Here is a 21727-nt window from a genome sequence, read left to right as displayed (position 1 = left end):
GCTCTGCAAAACCAGACCCACATTGGACAGGGGCTCTTTTACCCTGGCACCTCTGGAGAGGGGAGATCGGGGTCCTAGCTTCTTGAGACCCCCTGCCAGGAGCCCTCCACCGGCCTCCTGCTGTGCAGCTCACCTGTGCCCAGGTGTAGCCTGTCACACAGGACTACACACAGCCTCCACCAGGGCAGACGTCTCTGGGCTCCTGGATGAGGAATGGCTGTCAGTACCCCTGACGTGGAGTGAGGGGTCCAGGGGCAGAGCCTGGGCACGAGAGGATCCCCTAGGGCCTCTGCCAGCACCTCAGGACTTGGCCATCAGTCACTTCTGAGCTGGAGTCTGATTCTCATTTCACAATCTAGCGGCAGGAAATGCCCTAATCCCACAGTTTTTTCTTCTTGGTCACTTCCTCTTATTTCACAGGAGACAAAGACGGCCGCTCTCCAAGGGGCACAGAATCTGGAAGCTCCTGAGGACAGACCTCAGACAGGAGACTCTTGGAGCAGAGGATGCCCATCACTGCCTCGCAGCCCCACCTGCCTCTGATGTCCCTGCTGCTGCCTCTGCTGCTGGGACTCTCAGGTAAGCACCGGGAGCGGTACCGTAGCTCCACTGGCCGTGGAGCAGATGGATCGCTGTTCCAGGGCCTGTTTCCTTGCTGCCCCTTTCTCTTTAAGACACCCGCCCGGCACCCCTGCCAACCCCACCACATTCTCATGGATGGGAGGGATCCTTTCCCTTCCTGCCCAGATCCAAACAGCATTCACCCACCCAGACATTTCTCAAAGGCAGGGGTTCCCAGCTCCCCTCCCCTGCACTCCTGACCCCTCTAAAGGCTCCACGACCCCCGTGTGCCTGATGGGCAGGACCTGGTGCCTTCCAAGGGAGGAGGGAAAGGGGTGGCAGCTGACTTCTTGGTCCTGCTGAAGACCCGGCGGGTGCGGGGGACGGGAGTGCTGCCTTGGTTCTGAAGGATGTAGCCGGCTGGATGGAGAGAGAGGGAGAATTACCAGGACTATACACAGGATGTGGACTATCGGAGAAAACTGGCAAATGATGCCTTTTAGACCATAAAATCTCCCAGAATCCCAGCATCTTACAACTCCATTCTTGATATGGGCCTTTCTCCCGCCTGTCCACTCCCTTTTCCCCACAGCTGACCCAGGCAGGCAGAAGAGGCAGCCCTCTCTCCCAGGACTGTTACTATCTCAGTTGAGGGGCTATTTGAAGTGATTAAAAGCACAGATATTTTTCAAAACCAACCTGCCAAGGTTCAACTTCAAGTTTCATCACTTACAGGCTGTTTGACTCCAGGAAAATTACTAAACTTCTCTGTGCCTGTGTTTTCTCCGTCTGCAAGATGGGGATAAATAACAATGTCTTGCTAATAGGGTTGTGGTAAAAATTAAACTAGTTAATATAGTTAAGTGTTTAGAGTAACAGGGAGCACACAGAAGTAGCTACGTAAGCTCTGGTTGCTGTATCCTTCCAAGATTTAGTAAATACAAAAGAGTACTTGAAAAATGGTTCTGCTATTCTGGTCATTAAAGGACTCACTCTGTGTGTCCTTGGCAAGTCTGAGTCTTCATTTAAATTCAAAGTAGTGTCTTGCAAGCACAAGGCCCTGGGTTCGATCCCCAGCACCACAAAAAAAAAAAAAAAAAAAATCGAAGTAGTAATGGGAAATAGAAATAATTCATTGTGCTTGATAGAAGAAACCGGAAGCAGAGGGAGGAGTGGGCTTCCCAGAATTTCCAGGGCTGAAGCCCCACCTTGAGGCCAGGTCAGCCTGATGCCCAGGTCAGGCCCTCACCAACTGGACTCCAAGTCAGCCGGGTCAGGGGGAATTCCTTTGTCTCAGTTGGCTTTCTGTTGCTATAACAGAATACCAGAGACTGGATCGCTGATAAAGAAAAGAAGTTTATTTTGGCTCCCAGTTCTAGAGGCCAGGAAGTACAAGAATCAGCCTGCCCCATCTGGTGAGGGCCTCACCCTGCTTCAACCCATGGTGGAAAGGCAAGTGGAGCATGCAAAAAAGAGAGAACATGAGGGACAGACTTGCTTTATAACAACCGAGTTTTGCTACAATTAACCCAGTTCCATGAGAGAACTCACTCACCTTATGAAAGAAATCAGTGCATTTGGGAAGGCTCCACCCTCACAATCCCAACACCTCCCAGTGGGCCTGACCTCTCACACTGATGCCTTCAGGATTCCTTTTCCAACACGAGTCTGGTGAAGCAGGACAGGGGATACCCAAACCATAGCACCCTCCTTGCAAAGGTCCTCCTATGAGCCTCCTATGAGTCTTGAGGGTGTGTCTTTCAGAGGCTTGCAGGTTTCAGTCTACCAACAAAACCACAAGCAAAGTCTTACTGCCCACACTGCATACATTGCATAGATGAGCAAACTGCAGCTCAGGGAGGTTAAGCGATTTTCTCCAGGTCAAAGAAGAAGTAAGAGAAGAGGAGGTGTTTGAATGAGTCAAAGGGGACCCACAAGTTCTGCATTTAACCTCTTTACTATGTTGCTTCCATATGTATTGAACTTAGAAATAGTATTGCACTAAATGTTTGATTGCTCTTTCACTCAAAGACAAATTGGAGACCATTTTGCATGCCGACATACCTATATTGACATCATCATCAATACCAATATATACTTCAGCCACGTCATTTTAACTACAAGTTTCTTTTCTTTCTTTCCTTCTTTTTTTCTTTCTTTCTTTCTTTTTTTTTTTTTTTTTTGTTGTTGTTGTTTTCTGTTTGTTTGTTTTTCTTTTTCTTCCAATACTGGGAATTGAATCCAGGGATGCTCTACCACTGAGCCCCATCCCCAGCCTTTTTGTTTTTTATTTTGAGACAGGGTCTCACTAAATTGCCCATGCTGGCCTCAAACATGGGATCCTCCTGCCTCAGCCTCCCAAGTCACTGGGGTTACTGCACGCACCACCGCGCCCAGCCCACAGTTTCCTTTGTGTGACTATACCATCATTGATCTCCCTCCGTACTCTTGAACACATGCCTCACATCAAACTCTTCTATATTGTAAATACTATTCTTACCACTCTTTGATGAAATGAGTTCACCCTGTCTGATCATTTCTTCTGAAGACACCGCTAGAAGAAGAATTACTAAGTCAAATGGTGTGAGTGCATTTTGAAAGTTTTTGAAAAATAGAATCTGCCAATAAAACATGAAGGTCTCAATGTTAGTTATACCTAATGTCCACACATGCTACAAGGAGGAGCAGCAATGGACAAAGGGACATCTTGATCATTTGTAACCAAAATAAGATTTGGTGACAGTCTTTCTCCACTACTTGTTAAAACATGTGTTTGTTAAGTGCCATCCTATCTTGAGGTCCTGGCTATAATTCTGTGTTTCCATACAGACAGGTTGTGGCAAAACTTTTGGTGCTTAACCACTGAGCCACATCCCCAGCCTGTTTTATTTATTTTTTTTATTTTGAGACAGAGTCTCACTAAGTTGCTTAGAGCCTCACTAAACTGCTGAGGCTGGCTTTGAACTTGCAATCCTCCTGCCTCAGCCTCCAGAGCTGTTGGGATTACAGGCATGCGCCATCGCATCAGCTTGGGTCGTGTCAATTTATATTCCTGCCCACAGTTTCCTGCCAGTACCTGATTCACAACACGATTTCACGACTCCCTTAGCAACACTGAAAACTGGCCATCATTTTCATTTTTACCATGCTAATGTTCTAAAAATAGTGTATGCTTTTAGCCTACAGAAGGGAGAGATGTTTTATTTTATTTTTATTACAAGCTGGTCAAATACTCCAAACAGGAAAGAAATGGAAAAGTCATCGATACAAGTCTCTATAGCCATCCCACTTCCGGGAGGCAATCACAGTTTATAAGTTGTTTGTTTTCTTCTCAACAGTTTTCTTCCATGGGAGTAAAATGCCCCCTTGGTTGTATGAGAAATCTGCCTATTTTCCCAGATGCAATTTTAGGCTCCTCTCAGAGTCCTTGACCTTTCTGTCTGCCTTGGTATCACCTGCCTCTATAATTGCAGTCTGAAAATGTGCCCTCCTGTGTCATATGCTGAGTCTTGCCTCCATTTTTTGGTAACTCTTCCAGCTAGTCTATCAGAGACTAGCATCGTGCTTTTGGGTTAAATGTGCACTTCACTGGTTTACTGGGGTTGCTGAACAACTTTTCATAGATTTGTTTCTTCCCTCGTGACTTACCTGTTGAATCCTTTGCAAGGACTGTCTTCCTGTCTCGTCTCTGCATAGCTCCTGGCACCCAGGTTAGCAGTTTACCCTTCCTCGATGCTAATGCATGATGTGCAAAGAAAGAATCCATAGGACTTCAATTGCAATCTGCACCCAAGCACCTTGACCCCAGCCTCAGCCCCAGATGGGCCAGGGTGGGGCATTTGAAACTGAGTTGTGTTTCCTTGTAGGAGTGGCCACAGGTGAGGAGGTACCACAGGTGATTCAACCTATGAGGTCGGTGTCGGTAGCAGCTGGACAGTCAGTCACTCTGCCGTGCATGGTGACCTTCCCGCTCCCCGTGGGGTCCGTTAAGTGGTTCAGGGGTACTGAACGGAACCGGCAGTTGATCTACAATTTCAAAGAAGGCCACTTCCCTCGGATAACAAGTATGTCAGACATCACAAAGAGAAACAACAGGAACTTTTCCATCCACATCAGTAACCTCACCCCAGCAGACGCCGGCACCTACTACTGCTTGATGCTCAGGACAATGAATGATGACAACATAGAAATGATGTCTGGTCCAGGCACCCAGATACTTGTGCGAAGTAAGTCCAGATCCCTAGAAGCCTAGCCCATTGTTCCTGGACAAGTCACAAGCCCCGGGAGCTCAGCCCCCTTTGTTAGTTAGTTCTTGTGTCAAGACTAAGATAGACCATGAGGGCAGTGGGGGTCCCAGTGAAGGAGCTGAAAGACAATCAGTAGACTTGACCCTTCTGAATCTTGCCACTTCCAAAGGCCCATGAATAGGTCGCACTAAAGTACAGACTCCAGGGCCAGGTAACCTGGGCTCCAGTCCTAACTCTGCCATTTGCCAACTGTGTGACCTTAATGAGATTCTTAAATGCTTTATGCCTCATCTGTAGGATAGGGATAATTATAGTATCCATCTCATAGATTTGTTGTAAGGATTATAATTGTCAATGTGTTTATGAATATAAAATACTTACAAGAGTTCCTGCTGCACATTAATTAGTACATGTCATTATTATTTGGGATATTACAACCAATTAAACTTTAGAATATAATCTTAAAAGCATCAGACCATATATTCCCTTATGATATAAATGATAGACTTCCTGAGAAAGAATATTATAAAGATTGCATATTTTGATGTAGACTATATAACTATATTTCTTAAATTCTTGAACTCTTGAATTTGGTCCTGGCTAATCCAATCATGACTGAAGATAAAGTCCATAAAGGCCTGGAAGCAGAGCCCTTAGCTCACTCAGCCTTATTTATGTTGGTGAATTAATAATGATGATTTTTTTTTAAATGAGCGGAATAATTTAAAAGAAGGAAATACTAAAGAACCCAGCAAAAATCAGAAATAAAAAAGTGGAAAAATATAGAGCAAACTGATGAAAGCCAAAAGCTGATTCTTTCAGAAAATTAACAAAATCAATAAACCCACAGCCACACAATTGGGAAAAATGAAAGAAGACACAACTAATATCAATAATGGGGGAGATGGCGCAACTAAAAAAGATAGCCTGATTATTACTGTATCTACTCGACAAATTGAATTCATAGTTTATGCAGCCTCCCACAAAGAATAATCCAGGACCAGATGACTGACTCACTGAGAAATTCTACTGAATGCTTAAGAAAAAAATACTAAGCAATTCTGCACATATTTTTCCATCAAACTGAAAATGAGGTATTGCTTCCCAATCAATCTATGAAGCCAGCATCGCTCTCTTACCAACACCAGATCGAGGCATAAGCAAAGAAAACTATGGTCCATATTCCTCATGAACCAAAAATATTGTAAAGCTGTGGTGTTGGTGTGAGACTGACATTAAGATAGACAGTAGATCAATAGAACAGAGTAGAGATTCCAGAAGTAGATCCATACGTATATGTGGTCAATTGATTTCTGGGGGGACGATGTAAGTCAAGTGAGTGCAACAAGGATGGTCTTCAACGATGGTACTGGATCAATTGCAGCATTCATAGGTAGACCAATAGAACAGAAGAGAAAATCCAGAAATGTATCCAGCTATCTCCCACTATACACTAAATTAAGTCCCAAATGGATCAGAGATTTAAATGTATAATACCAAGTCACACATACTAGAAAACATGTGGGTTCCTTTATAATCTGGAAGTCGGGGGAAACCTAACTATAATTTAATTTTTTTGTTTTTACAAAAAAGAGGGCAAAATAGTAGTTTCAACCACTTTGTACAAAAAGAAACTTGTGTATGGATGCGTGCATATAATATTTTGCAACTCACAAAGAATCATCCCTGATATACAGAGAGCTTCTAAAATTTTAGAAGGCTAACAAATTTATAGAATCACAGCTGATAAATATGAAAAGACAAGTTATAGAAAATGAGAACAAATGTCTCTTAAACATATAAAGGTATGGTCAGCTATCCTTGTAGAAAAAGAAATGCAAATTCAAACGACAGAGGGACACAGTTTCTCACCTACCTGTTTAGCCAAAAATCTAAAAGTTTAACAGCACATTCTGCAGGGGAAGGCCTGGGGAAACAGGGACTCCGCATTCTGCAGGTAAGAAGTCAAAATCATATCACCCAGAAAGAAGTGGATGTGCCACAGGTAGCAAGAGAACGTATTATATACACACATAACACACACCTTACATGTACATCTCACCTGATCACACATTACCCCATGACTCAACAAGTCCACTTCTAGAAATTTATCCCAGAGATCAGCTCACATAAGTTCAAGATGATTTACGCTTAAGCTTTTCATGGCACTATTTATAAGAGCAAACCCTGAGCTGCTACTAAGTAAATCATGGTACAGTGACCGAGTTGAGCACTATGTTGTTCACAGGGCCGGAGGAAGGACTCAGCACCACATTTCAGACAGCATCGTTAAACACACAGAATGTGTGTGGAATACTCCACCTTTTACGTTAAAAAAGAGTCAAAAATACAAGCATATACACATTTGCTCATGCTTTCTAAAAAAAAAAAAAAAAAAGGGAGCAAACTGAAATATAAATTTAAAATTTCATCTGTAAGGGAGAAAATGAACCGAGTGGAAAGGATTTGTGTGAAAACTAGAAGGTACCTTTAAATTTTGACTTTATACACATGAATGTTTAAGAGAATTAATAAGCAAAATCCCAAATGAAAAAGATGCTAAAAATCTAAATCACTAAATCTAAAATGAAACGAATTAAATCTAACTATATATTGATGACTTAACCAGACAAACATAAATGATTTCAAGGGAGTTTTAAAAAGCGTTTTAGCCGGGTGCAGTGGTGCACATCTGTAATCCCAGAGACTCTGGTGGCTGAGGCAGGAAGATCGCAAGTTGGAGGCCAGCCTCAGCAACCTAGAGAGGCCCTCTGAAACTTAATGAGACCCTGTCTCAAAATAAAAAATAAAAAGGGCTGGGGATGTGGCTCAGGGGTTGAGTGCCCCTGGGTTCAATCCCAGGTACCCAAAATAAAAAAACAAAAAATGAAGAAAAACAACCAAGAAGTTGTAGCTTGGGTTTACTAAGATCCAGACCCCGAGAATTTGAGTTCCTCATAGGACAGTGAAGTCAGAAGACAAACTACCAACTGTTAGCAACGGGCGCCCACTCCAGTTGAGAAACTATAGGAAATAGTACAGAATGCTGTTGGGAATTCTGTAGGGATGCCAACCTGGATTTTTCCACAAGTACATGCAAAGGATTAAAAAAGGAAGGGAACTCCTTTAGATTAAAAAAGGTTTAAGAGACATCAACTGAATCTAACATATGGATCTTGCTCGGATCCTAATTTAAACAAACCAACTATAAAATCATATTTATGAGACAAGCAGGAAAATTTGAATGCTGATGAATGTTAGATGACATTGAGGAATTGTTATTGAATCTCAATTATGATCATGTGTTTTGCTTGTTTAAAAAAATTCTTGACTCTTAAACAAACATTTTATTCCTAGTTATAAGTGAAATAATAGAGTCTGCATTTGCTTTAAAATAACCCCATGTCATCACTTCTTGGCCTTTTGGCTAAGTGTATATCCTTTATCAGTTTAATATCTAAAACACCCTCTTTCCAACGACAATATGTCCGATGGACTTCTGGAGTAGGGATATGGACTAGGAACCTGCTCCATCCACTCCACATCATGTTGGTGTTATAGTACCTCCAGGAAAGGGCTGCCCCTTGGGGACATGCAAGAAATAAAACTACCCAGTGTCTGGCTGGCATAATGCCCTCTAAACTCACCCACGTTGTTGCAAATGGAAAGATCTCCCTCTGAAGGCTGAATGATCTTCCATTATGCAGATTCACTTACGGCAATTTCCTTATCCACCCGTCCATTGGCAAACATGCATGTCATTTCCGTGTCTTGGCTTTTGTGAATAATTACAGGAGGTGATACTTTCATTTCATTTGGGCATATACCTAGAACAGGAATTGCCAGGTTGTGGCGGCTCTATTTTTAATTTTTTGCCCTTATATATGGAATCTTTACAAAAAATGCTGAAATCCATAGAAAGAGAGAGTACAATGGTGGTTACCAGGAATGGGAAGACGGGGAATAAAAGTTGAAGTGTACAAAATTTCAGTTATGTAAAATGTGTAATAGTTGAAAATATTATATTAGATACAGAAATTTTGCTAAGAGGGTAGATTTTAGATACTTTGACCACATGCAAAATGTAACTATGTAAGACAATGGATAAATTCATTATCTGGATTGTAATAATCACTTTATTACACATATGAACATATAGGTCAAGCCATTATGCTGTGTACATTAAGTATACACAATAAAAATAGATAAAATAATAGATGGTAGGAAAAATATAGATGAAACAAGATCCCATGATGAGTTCTTTCTATTTTTATGTGTTTACGAATTATCATCATGAAAAAATTTTTTGATCCACGCCTGTATACCCCTTTGAAAAATCTTTGTGCACTCCCAGGTATACATTAACCCTAAGAAGTCCATTTTAATACTTAGCAATTCCTCAGTAGAAGGAGTTATACCCATTTGGCAAAAAAAAAAATCAGGAATGAATTTATTATAAGTTCATAGAAAACTAAGCAAACGAAAATAATGAGGCCATTAAAAATTCCTGGAAAAACAAAAGGCTGCACAACAAACATAATGCTGACATAGGACACGGCCCACTCGTAAGCAGTGCTCCTTTGATCATAATAATAAATGTGCTGAATACTGATAAAACAAAATCATCAGGTTGTGTCCATGATAGTAGGAAGTGAGGAAGGGAAGCACAGGCAGCAGGTGGAAGGAGAGGGAAGAGAGTTAAATTATCTTCTTCCACAATAGCGTATAAAATTGAAAAGATGAGAAATAGCTGTATAAAGATGTTGCTTAAAACAGAAGAAAGGCTCGATTGACTAAAATAGTTAAAAGTATTGGGTCTCCTTCAATTGATGAATGGATAAAGAAACTGTGGTATATATATACAATGGAATATTACTCTGCCATAAAGAACGATAAAATTATGGCATTTGCAGGCAAATGGATGAAACTGGAGAATATCATACTAAGTGAGATAAGTCAATCTCAAAAAACCAAAGGAAGAATGATATCGCTAATAAGTGGATGAGGACACATAATGGGGGGTGGGAAGAGTTAGTGTTAGGGTTAGAGTTAGGTTTAGGGAGAGGGGCAAGAATGGAGGAAGGAAGGATTGTATAGAGGGAAAAGAGGGGTGGGAGGGGTGGGGGGAAGGGAAAAAAATAACAGAATGAATCAAACATTACCCTATGTAAATTTATGATTACACAAATGATATGCCTTTACGCCATGTACAAATAGAGAAACAACATGTATCCCATTTGTGTACAATAATAAAAAAAATTAATTAATTAAAAAAAAAAGTATTGGGTCTGTAATTTTGACAAGGATAGGAAATTAAGAGTCTGCTGTCTTTCGTGGTGTGCCTTATGTAACTTTTTTCACAATTTAGTCTGTTAAGGCAGGGAGGCAGGAGGACGAGAAGAGGACCTACAGGGTCAGAACTGCATTTTAAAGATCACCCTGTCCCGGTCCCCAAGAATGGGCTGGAAGAGTTGGGAAGTAGGTCAGCGCCCTGGGCTGGTTTTCAATGAAGCAACAGTAGCACTGATGCGGAGGAGAAGACTGGAAGATGGGAGGCTAGAGTGGGAGTCCAGCAAGGGGAACCCTGAGGGAGGCCATTGTGCTAAACACCCACTCACCACCTTCACCTCTCTCTCTTCTCTCCTCCGTCCTCTCTCCTCCTTTGCCCTGATCAAAGCTAAACCCTCCCCTCCAGAGATTTCCGGCCCCTCCAAGAGGGTCGGCCCAGGTCAAGTACTGAATCTCACCTGCAAGTCAACTGGCTTCTTCCCCAAAAACATCGATGTGAAGTGGTTCCAAGATGGCGTGGAGCTTCCAGCCTTCCACACCCTGGTCTTCCTGCAGGGAGAGATGCTCACCTACACTGTGTTCAGCACCACCCAGCTGTCCCTTGCCTTCTCCTCACTCTACTCTCATGTCACCTGCCAGGTGGCCCACATAGAGTTGCAGAGCCCCCTCAGAAGGCACGTGAAGATCTCGCAGTTCATCCGAGGTAAGCCCCCCGCACGCAGGGCCAACCTTTAGTGGCTACTGCACGTGCCTCGGTTGGAGCCCTTCACCTGCATCCCCCATCCCTTCTCACTGTAACAGTCATATAGTATTCAAATCTTCCAGTCTTCAGTAACCTGATGCATGAGAGGTACCTGACAATGAGCTTCAGATCTCCAGCAGGTGTCTCAGGATGGGGTTTGCCCCACCTAAAGATGGGAGCTACTGCTTCCAGGATAATCCAAGATGGCCGCTCTGGCTTCCATATGTGTTGGAAATGGGGAGCTGCAGCTTGGGGTGTGGTCGTGGTCGGCTGGAGGTCCTAGAGGTGGGGTGCAGTTGGTCAGGCAGGGGTCCTGGAGGTCCGGTGTGTTTGGTGTGGTTGTGGGATCCTGGAGTCCAGGTGCAATCAGTTGGTCTGGGGTCCCAGTGATAGGGCGCAGTCAGTTGGTCTGGGGGTCCTGGTGGCAGGGAGCAGTCAGTCAATTGAGGGCTCCAGAGGCAGGGAGTGATCGGTCGGGCTGAGGGATCCTGGAGATGGGGCTCAGTCAGTCTGGGTCAGGGGTCCTTCAGGGCCTGGCTGTTGTCTCAAAATGGCAGCAGCCACGTGTAACCAAACCTGCAGGTACTGTAACAGTGAACTTCCAGGCAGCAGCAGGCAACTGGTGCTCCACTGGCGGTTGGCAATCTGTTTGCTGACTGTTGTCTGAGGATCAGGAGGTGAACCTCATGCGTTGGGTGATGGATAGGTGTAAGGCAGGCGATGGACAGGCGAGAGGCAGGCAAATGGCGGGTGATAGGTGCCTGACAGTGAGCAATCAAGAAACAGATATCCTCTGCTTGAAATTCGAGTTAGAGAGCGACAAGGAACGCAGCCTCCCTCTAGTCCACCATCTTGGATCCCCCCCATTCCTTCTCCAGGAATCCTCCAGGGAGGTATGTATGGGGTTCCTTACCTGATGTATCCATCCGCTGCCCCGTTGGGTCCTCCCCTTCAGCGCTCCCTTCCCTCTAGCGCTTTGGGAGGTGGAGATGCATCCATCATCCAACATGTGGACTGAGCCTCTGCCTTGGGGTGGCATTGTTCTAGATGCCCTGGATTCCGTGGCAAGCAGAACAGGCCTGGTTCTGTCTCCTGAATTCCATCAACCAAGCCCCAAATGATTATATGTCACATGTGCTCTCAGGAGAAAGAATGAATTGTCACATAGTTATAACAGGAGGAATCGAGTGTATTCAAGAAATATCTTTTTGAAGACATGAAAGAGGAAAAGGAGTCATCCAAGCAAAGCAGAGTGTTCTAGGAAGAGGAAACAGCACATGCAAAGGCCCTGTGGTAGGGTAGGGGTGAAGAGCAAGACATGTTTGAGGGGTGGAAAGGAGGCTGGCATGACTGGGACCTAGTGAGAAGACAGGTGTGTGGCAAAGGAAGAGTCTGGAGAGAAAGGGATGGGGACCAGATTGCTCAGGGCTTCCAAGCCACAGTAGGGATGTTTCTCCCACTTGGTCTCCCCACATGAACTCCTAACACCATTGTCCAAACTACCATTCCATCACTGCTTTGCTGCCAGGCACTGCCTTTGAAATATGCTTGTTAAACCCACCTCTCCGCCCCACCCTGGGCAGGCAGGAGCAGGACAGGCTGCACCCCCCCTTGCTTGTTCTGACTTTATGAGGATAAAGTCTGTTGTTCATTTCCCAAGAGCAAAGCCCAGGCTGGTGAACTGCAGAAATAAGTAAGCAAGGTAAAAGCAATCTCTCCAACTGCCACCCAAGTCCCTGCCCCGGCCTGCAAGGGGCCTTCCCCCAGGGTCTGCTCTCCCCTTAGCGCCTCAGCAACCTCTGCATGGTGAGGTCCCACTTACCTCCTGCAGATGGTAAAATTCCTCAGATCCCAGTACCCCAATTTTTCTTCTCTCCAAATCCAGCCACTGAAAACCAAAGATCACTGATTAACAGCACCATGATCTCCACAGCACCCTCCCTCCTGGTGGAGACAATCTGTTTCCCGGTAGACAAGAGTTCAGCTCTTTATTACTCAAATACCTCCATCTCAAAAGAGGAGTCTATCTTTGCTTAACCAAAAGATAAAAATTTTAAATTCCATCCTCTCCCTTGAGCATCCCAAAGAAACTAGACAGTCACATCCCTGGTTCCTGCAGATGAGGAAACTGAGGCCTGGAAAAGTGTAATTCCTTACCCCAGGTCACATGACTTTTCAATAAGCATCCTGGAATTTTAGCCCAATGGTCCATCTTTGACCTCCCTCCTGTAAGAACCACCTCCGTAGAGATGCCAAGGAACCTGCGTCTGGCTTTACCTTCCCCAGGAGAGGAAGTTCAGTCACGTTCAGCCTAAAGGTGGGCACTGTCCTGCCCTCCTCACTCTCTCTGACATGCAGCTCCTCCCCGCTTCCCTGTGGAGGGAGCACACTCTCTACGAACCCAGTTCTCCAAGTCAGAGAACACTCCTTGCCCCATCCATCACTAAGTTCTATCAAATTGTCCTCCTGAATCTCTTTTAAAATCCCAGCGACTCAGGAGGCTGAAGCAGGAGGATCTCAAGTCCAAAGCCAGCCTCTGCAATTTAGCAAGGCCTTAGATAACTTAGCAAGACCCTGTCTCAAAATAAAAAATAAAAAGGCCCCTGAGTTCAATTCCTAGTACAAATATATATATATATATATATATATATATATATATATATATATATAAAATTTTAACACATACATTTCTACTTCCACTACCTGAATTCATTAATACCTAAGTTCAAGCCAACATTATCTCTTACTTGGCAATTGCAATAGCCTCCTAATTAATCTCTTATACCCACAGGCCTCCTGCAGTTCATGCAGTAAACCCCCAGCAGCCAAAGGCATGTCCCTCCTTTGCTTAAAACCTTACAGTAGCGCCGGGTGCAGTGGCACATGCCTGTAATCCCTGCAGCTTGGGAGACTGAGGCAAGAGGACTGCGAGTTCAAAGCCAGCCTCAGCAAAAGCAATGTACCAAGCAACTCAGTGAGACCCTATCTCTAAATAAAATATGAAATAAGGCTGGGGATGTGGTTCAGTGGTCAAGTGCCCCTGAGTTCAATCCCTGGTACCCCAAAAGAAAAATTTTTGTTCATATACACAAAAATACTTGTTGAGGGTTATGTAATTCATCATATGTTTTAAAGTTGACACCTAAAATTATTCATCATAAGCTTAAATGGTTGCCTATGACAAAAATCCTTGGGAGGTTACATCCATCTGAAAATAGTTAAAGGAAAAATAATATCATACTTCCACTATTATCCACTGAAACGTAAAGAAAGTCTTCTTTAATAATCAGAAATTGTATAGCACTCCTTTATCTTCCGAAATTTGTGCTTTTATTCTAATTCCACAAAGAACTTTATCCCACTGTATATTTCACATTGGAAAGTTCTTTTTCTGGACCACAATATCACAGCTACACATATCAGAGAGAACTACGAGAATGCAGAGAACTCCAACAAGATTGGATTTTTTTTTCATTCTTATTACCATCAGGGTCTCAGTGATCAAAAAGACTCACGTTGACTTACATGAATGACTAAAACGGTCTAAAAGTCTGAGAAGTTTTGTAGATAATTATTAAAAGAACCTTTAGAAATGTGATTGGGAACAGTTCAGCGAGGTGGCAGGAGGGTCATGAGCCTTGGCTGAGATAGGCTTGCTGCCAGCCGGTTTGTGAACTGTCCTTTCACTTTGGGTCCCAAAATCTTCATGCCAAGGGTGACCCACCATGGCTAGGTTTGGGATGTGTGGGGCAAAGGTCTTTCTTTTGTGAAGTAAGAGGAAGAAAATTCAGAAACGGAAATCAGAAAGGAAAATGGCGTTGAAGTTTACTCTCAGGTAGATCAATTTTAAAAAAAACAAAGAGTCATATGCGGGTTCAGGATTTGGAAAGTAGTTTAATGGAAATGATCAAATCAGTGTCTCTACTCCTTAGAATGCCTTTAGTGACTTCAGGCGGCACCTGTAGTGCAGCTACGAGGATGGACTATGAATTCAGTCTGTCTCCCCCACACTCCCTTTGGCTTCTTTGTAAAAGCTTTGGGACATGCTAAGCTTCACCACAGGGCCACCACACCCCTCCTCTGTCTGAGGTGCCCTTCCCCGCCCCACTTTCTCACAGAACCTCCTTCTACTGACCCCCCAACTCCTTTGGCCTAACATTCCAGCTAGGAAGCTGTTGTGTTGAATCAAACTCTGCATAAATAAGGAGGAGGGGAAGGAAATCGCCCTTGCTGCTTCTGAAGTCCTCACCCTGCCAAGGGCCTTTTCCCCAGGGGTCTGCTCTCTCCTTAGCTCCTCACCAACCTCAGCGTGGTGAGTCCCACGTAACCTCCTGCAGATGATTAAATTCAAATTATTTCTCTCCAAGTTATTCCAACACTCCCACTTTAGCCCAAATCCTCCAAATCATTACGCTCACAGATTCTGTGGGTCAGGAATTCTGACACAGAGGAGCAGGGGTGGCTGGTCTCTGCCCCACCATGCCTGGGCCTCGGGTCAAAGACTGGAATCACCAGCACGCCCAGCCTCGGTGCTGGTTGCAGGCTTGGGCCTTGATTCTTCTCGACCCAGGCCTCTCCTTACCATCTGTCCACATGGGCTGGTTTGGGCTTCCTTGTGGCTCAGTGGCTGTGTTCAAAGGGTGTATCCCAAGAAAAATGGAGCCCGAGCCAGGTAAAAGCCATCCCAACTCTGATGACCCAGCCGCGGAAGTCACACAGGCCCTCTCTGCCACATTCTGCTCCTCAGATCCCAGGGGAGGAGCCACAGACTCCCTCTCTGAGGAGGCGAGGTGAAATTTTGGAAGAGCATGTGGGGCTTGCTGCCGCCATTTTTAAAAAATACAGTCTGCATATACGGTTAACTCCAATCATGTTATCTTTCATATTTCTACCCAAAGACCACTTCCTTCAGAAACCTGCCCTAGCCTGCCCACCTCCAGATCAGGTGAGGTGCCCCTGTCGTGGGAACCCCTGTGGGAATTCCATGACTGCTTCCTCCCTGTCCTCCCCCAAGAGTGGGAGTTCAGGAGACAGGGACCATGTCTTCCCTGTTCACTGTTATATTCTAAGAACTGAGCACATTGCCTAGAAAGGTCTAGATACTCCTAGGGCCATTTTGCATGAAGAAAGAAAGTAAAAGAAGGCTATGGTTTCAGTTGTTCCCACAGTGGATACATCAACACACTACATCCCAGGACTTCAGGTGGTCCTTCTCACCTGCCATGTGCAAAGGTTTTACCCTGAAGACACACAAATCACCTGGCGGGAGAGGAACGGATGCTTCAAGGTCTGTGAGACCTCTTCCCCCACCAAGAACCCAGACGGCACATTCAGCCAAGACATTCATATCCTGGTCAATGCTTCAGAGTGGGAGGACCAAAGGCTGTTCACCTGCCAGGTGTGGCAGGAGATCCAGGTACTGGTCCAGAAAAGTGTGCACCTGAGTGAGTTTGGAAGACTGCGAGCGAGTTTGGGTAAGTAGGAGTGGACTAACCACGCAGGTAAAGGCTCAGACCCGGAGTCAAGTAGGCTCTGAGAGAACACTGACCTGGCTCTACCCACTGTGGGTGACCTTGGGGAAGTCACTTCACCCTTCTGAAAATCTTCATCTGTAAAATGCGAAGGCAATCACAGTATCCTCTTCAGAGGGTTACGCCTTAGGTACCAAAGAGCAGTAAGTGCTGCTTCCATCATGCTGCCCACCCACCCATTTGACCAGGTGGGTAAGTCCATTTGAAACGTCTTTCCCCAATTCCCACACAAAAGCCACTCAGCTTCCCATTACTGAGCACCTACTAGGTCCTTTGTGTGGATGTTCTCGCTCAGTACAAAAACATTCTGAAGTACATGTTACAGTCCCTATTTTAAAGATAAAGAAACTGAGGCTTAGAGAGGTGAGGTGACTTCCTCCAAGACCAAGGCATAGTTTGGTACCTGGGTCAGGGGCGGGGCCACTCATGGAAGAGGAACCAGGTTCAGCCTGACCATCCTGATGTCTTTCTGTCATTAGGTGCCACCATATACAGTTCCATCCTTCTCCTTGGCTGGAAGCTGTTTCCTCTGATGGCACTTTCTACCATCTATGTCCTCAAGAGGAGCCTCCCTTCCAGGTAAGGTGGGACCCAAGAGAGAGGACGAGATGCCCAGGGAGGGACTCCAGCTAGAGAAGGGGTTTTGTGAGAAGAAAGGCACCAGGTCTCCCATCCCTCCCCTACCTTGAAGGTCCTTGAATCTGGAGGGCCTCGATACTCACGCCCCAATCCCTCAACCTTCCTCTCTGTCACTCACATACGCAGCCTGGTCTGGACATTTGGAAGAGAGCCAGGTGCAGTGGCACATGCCTGTCGTCCCAGCTACTCTACTCAGGAAGCTGAGACAGGAGGATTGCAAGTTGGAGGCCAGCCTGGGAAACTTAGTGAGACCCTGTCTCAAAATTAGAAAATAAAAGAGAAGAGCTCGTGATATGGCTCAGTAATACAGTACCCCTGGCCTCAATCTCCAGTACTGTTGGAGAGAGAGAGAGGGTACGGGGGGAGTTGGCGTGGAGGTGAGACCCTTGCAGTAGTCTCTGAGAGAGCTTCCAGAAGAACAGGGGTTTTCCTCAGCTTCCTGGTTCCTCCACAGGTCCCAGGCACTGCCAGGGACCTCAGGGACACAGGACCCTCAGTTCCCTCTGTCTTATTCAGGAGGACTGCCGTGATGCCTGCAGCTGCCCCATCAGCTTCTGCCTCGTCCGCCTGCTGAGATCTGCCCCTCTCTGGCTCTCCTTCCTCCCTGTCTCTGGCAGCCCCCAGAGAAAATGAGAACCAGGACCAGGAAGGTCAGTAGTGAGAGGTGGCCTCTCACCCCCTCCCCAGGAATGAACTTTCCGTGGAGATTCAGACCTCGAAGGCTAGGACTCTGACCAAGAAACCCGGCAGAGACAAGACAGGTTCCAACCCAGATGGAACCACACCTGCAGTTCTGCTGGCACGTCCTCGCCTGCCCCTCGGGGAAAGTTCATGGGGGCACCCAAGTGCTACCACGAAACCCTTGCAGCCCCTTAGTAAACAGGCAAAGCCACATTCTGGTGCCACTTTGTCCCTGTTCAAATAGCAAAACTGAAGAAGCAACTGGGTCCTTCTTATAGTATTTGTGGGCACATAAATGGGCTCAACTACTGTGGAAACCTTTTTGGAAAATGTTGTTGCATTGAACATTCTTGTACCCTATAACCTGGCATTTCCAATCTTGGGTGTAAAAGAAACTCTTGCACCTGTGCACCAGGAACTACGTACAAATACATCCATAATAGCATTTTTTTAATTAGTAAAACCTGAAAACTATCCAAATGCACATCTACAGGATGTTGCTCAAATAACAGGTGGTAGAACCAAGATGTCTACTTCAAATCCGAAGTCTCCATGTCCCATTTGTTGTTCCCTCCTGTTCATTTTATGATCTCTCAGACCTACACAGTGCTTACCTGGACCACTCCATAGGCCTCCTCACAGTGGTGCTGTGGAAACTTCAATCCATCCATTACATCAGAACAGTCTTTTTAAAGCATTTCTTCAAACACTTTAGATAGTTCATCATTTCCTAAATCAAACCTCAGGGGCATAGAGGCTGCCCCAGGTATCTCAAACCTTGAAGCCAGATGAAAAAGGAAGCAGCTAGAAGAGTTCCTGTTTAGACACAGAGTTCCTTTGGGGTGTAACCCAAGATTGGAAATGCCAGGTTGTAGGGTATGTGAATATTCAATGCAACAAGTTTTTCCAAAAAGATCCAGCATCCGTTTAAGGAAATGGTCTCATCCTAGCCCAGCCCAGCCCAGAGTTTGCTCACTGCAAAGTCTGTCTCTTCATTGATTCCACAAGTATCACTGGGTATATACGACGTAGTAAGCACTGTGTAGACACAAAGCAAACACGGGGCAACACTGATAAGCTCCCTCTCCACCTGCATGTCAGACTGCTGAGAACACAGGAAATAAAGAAGAGAAGAAAGGACCCAGGCAGCAAAGAGAAGGAGAAAAAAGAATGACAGAATGTAATGCGTGCTCCGAAGAAAATAAAAGTGTGTACAGAATAATGGGATTACAGTGACAGAGAGAATCACAGGGTCAGGAATTAAGTGGCTGCTAGTTACAAAGAATGAACGGGAAAGTTTCTAAAAAAAAAAGATGCATTTGAGCTGACAGCTTCAAAAGCCTGGGAAATCCCTTACTGTTGGAGGGGAGCTACTGTGCCAGACCCTCAGGTGTGGAGGAGCTGGGGATGCTCAAGGAAGAGGAAGGGGGCCAGCCCGGCAGGAGAGTGCAAGTAAGGGGACATGGGCGGAGCTGCAGGGATGCCGGCCACCAGAGAGACTTGGGATGTTAGCCAAAGAACGTGAAGACGTGAGAGTTTTAATCCACAGAGCAAATTACAAGATCTGATTTACGTTTATAGCAATTACCATGGCTCCTGTGGGGTAAGTAGATTAGAGGACAGCAAGTAATGATCCAATTCAGATGTTTGGTGACCACCAGAAATTAAGAGGCCATGGGGGTGGCAGTGCTAATTCAGATGGACAGAAATAGACCAAGGAGTTATAGCTACAAATGGAAATGACAGGGCTGGCTGGGGACTGGGTGTGAGAGGTGCTGAGGACAGAAGAATTAGGAACGGCTTTAAGGCAAGGTGGAGCAATGCGTGAGATGAGGCAGGCAGGTGGGAGAACTGATTTGGGGGTGGGAATTAACAGTTCAGCTTTCAAGAGGAAGTGGAGATGCAGAGTGGGAAGATGGACAGATGTGTATGGAGTTCAGAAGAGAGAGGTCAAAGCTAGAGAGATATTTTTGGAACCATTAGATCTTAAAGCTGGTTGCCAGGGCAGCCAAGCAGCAGAACTAAAATATCTAGATTTTCCTTTTCCATCCTTCTGGCCTCCCAAAAGTGCTTGGATAAAATGTAATCTCCAGGCTGTGGTACAAAACTTGCATAGGCATGAATCGAAAGGGAAAACAGAAAGACAAAATTCTTTCCTTTATCAGGATAGCATGATTATAGATACATTTTTTTCCTCTTCATTTTCATAGCTATTGAGAATTTTTGGACAGTTTCTTCAGCAAATCATTTTTGAAGTGATTAAATATAGTCTGAATAAGTGGCAAAAAAAAAAAAAGTAAACCCTGGTGTCTGCAGGGGTTGGGAATGTCCCCCTCGTTCCTGTCACCCTGGAGTATCCTGGCGATTTTCAGTAACTTCACTGGAGCCTGGGAAAAGGTCCTGCTAAGACGGTGACAGAGGCAGGCAGGCATTCAAAATGACCTTGAAACATCCGAGAGATGCTGTCCCTGACACCACATCTGAGCTGGAAAAGCTTTGGGACCCACCCAGTCCCACCCGCTTCCCCAACCTCAGTTAACAGATGGGAAAGTTATATCCTGAAGAGATTGACTGACATCATCAAAATAAACTAAGGCCACCATGCCAGGTATACAAAAAAATAGTACCGTTTCATATTATTTTCTACCATCTAACAATTTCTATTTTCAGCGCCCTGTCCAGGGACTTAATCTTGGTGATTCAGGATGTTCTCTTATCACATCAGGTTTCCCCCACCCTCCCATCCCCAACACGTCTCAGGCGCCTTGGTGACAGTGGATCCACTCAGGGGCCCCAGCTGGAACTTCTTCCTGACCCCAGGGCCTCACCCACAATCCTCTTAGGCTCGCTGCATTATTTAGCTACTCTGGCATCCCAGGAAGCTCTGCAAAGTGGTTTTGGGTCCCTTCCACTCAGATACAATGTATACACCTGTATACTCTAATGTATACTTCTGTAGCCAGGTCAGGCTGGAGTAGGCACTCCACAAGCTGTCGCCCCAGAGGAAGGTGCAAGTACTCCCAACTCTCCAGTTCTGCCAAATTTGACCTGGGGTTTAAGGGAGCAGGTGGCAGGACCCCTCTCAGGTTCCCCTCCAGCTCCCTTTCTCTCTCTCACACATTGAGCAATGTCGTCTTCTCCTAGCAGGTACCTGAGGTGGGGGTGGGGAGCAGCCAGGAAGAGACAGACTGGCTCTTAGGAGCCCATATTTTGCATCTCTCATCTGGATCTCAGCTTCTGAAACCCAAGTGCGTTTGTTCTGCTTCTGCAGCGACAGCCTCCCTTCAGACAGATGCATTATATTCATCTGCTGCCTAATTTGATCACAATAAAACGTGCTGAGGGAAAGACACCTGGGAAAACGGGCTGCAGAGCTCGGCAGCGCCACCAGCAGGCAGGTTTTATAATGATCTGTCAGAATTAGACACTACATGGGTGAATTAATCCTATCAAAGCAAAAAGATGGGAGAAGTTGCAACAGTGTGGGAAGTTTGTTAAAAATTATTTAATTTTTATCCTTTTATTTTTTCATAAGCACTCGTGTGAATCTAAGTGGAAATCCGAATGCTTTCAACTGTACAAAACACACCAATTCTCCAAGTGTCTTAATCCTAAAACTTTCCAGCACTCCTGGGAAGAGAGATGAGTTTCATGAAAACCACTTGGAACCCTCATTTTCCCCCAGATTTCCCAGTGGAACTGATCTCAAGCTTGGCAGAAAGAAGCAAGAGAGTCATGTAGAGGGCAGATTCACAGGGGCATGTATTGCCTGGCTCTCAGAACTCCCATCTCTGTATCTTCTGCCTTACTTTCTATGATGCTTTAACAAAGGTAATTTCTACTTTTAACAGTAATTTCTATGATGCTTTTTAAAAAGGTATGTATTGGACTCATCCATGGAAAGGTTTTTAATTTTTTACCATATCCACCGTGCACACAGATGGTGTGATCTAGTGGAATTTCTTTCCCAGAAACCTCCAGAAGACTTTCCTTCCCATCTGATTGGCCTGTCCCAGACTCAACCAATCATTTGAATT

At 45.2% G+C, this 21727-nt stretch overlaps 1 protein-coding gene across 2 annotated transcripts; it reads left to right on the top strand.

The window, feature by feature from the left end:
• The first annotated feature begins 449 nt into the window (after positions 1–449).
• Positions 450–20237, top strand: LOC124977543 (signal-regulatory protein beta-1-like). Of its 2 annotated transcripts, none has more exons than XM_047541157.1 (6): positions 450–579; positions 4428–4787; positions 10504–10800; positions 15996–16313; positions 16850–16949; positions 17526–20237. In XM_047541157.1, exons 1-6 carry the CDS (start codon positions 507–509, stop codon positions 17581–17583), a joined length of 1206 nt encoding a protein of 401 aa, XP_047397113.1. In that variant the 5' UTR covers positions 450–506; the 3' UTR covers positions 17584–20237. The 2 variants fall into 2 exon arrangements, with proteins under 2 accessions (XP_047397113.1, XP_047397112.1); XM_047541156.1 differs by having other exon boundaries at positions 10486–10800.
• Positions 20238–21727: the final 1490 nt, after the last annotated feature.

Source organism: Sciurus carolinensis, chromosome 2 (genome assembly GCF_902686445.1).
Source record: "Sciurus carolinensis chromosome 2, mSciCar1.2, whole genome shotgun sequence".
Lineage (NCBI taxonomy): Eukaryota > Metazoa > Chordata > Mammalia > Rodentia > Sciuridae > Sciurus > Sciurus carolinensis.
This window is presented reverse-complemented; position numbering and strand designations above follow the sequence as displayed.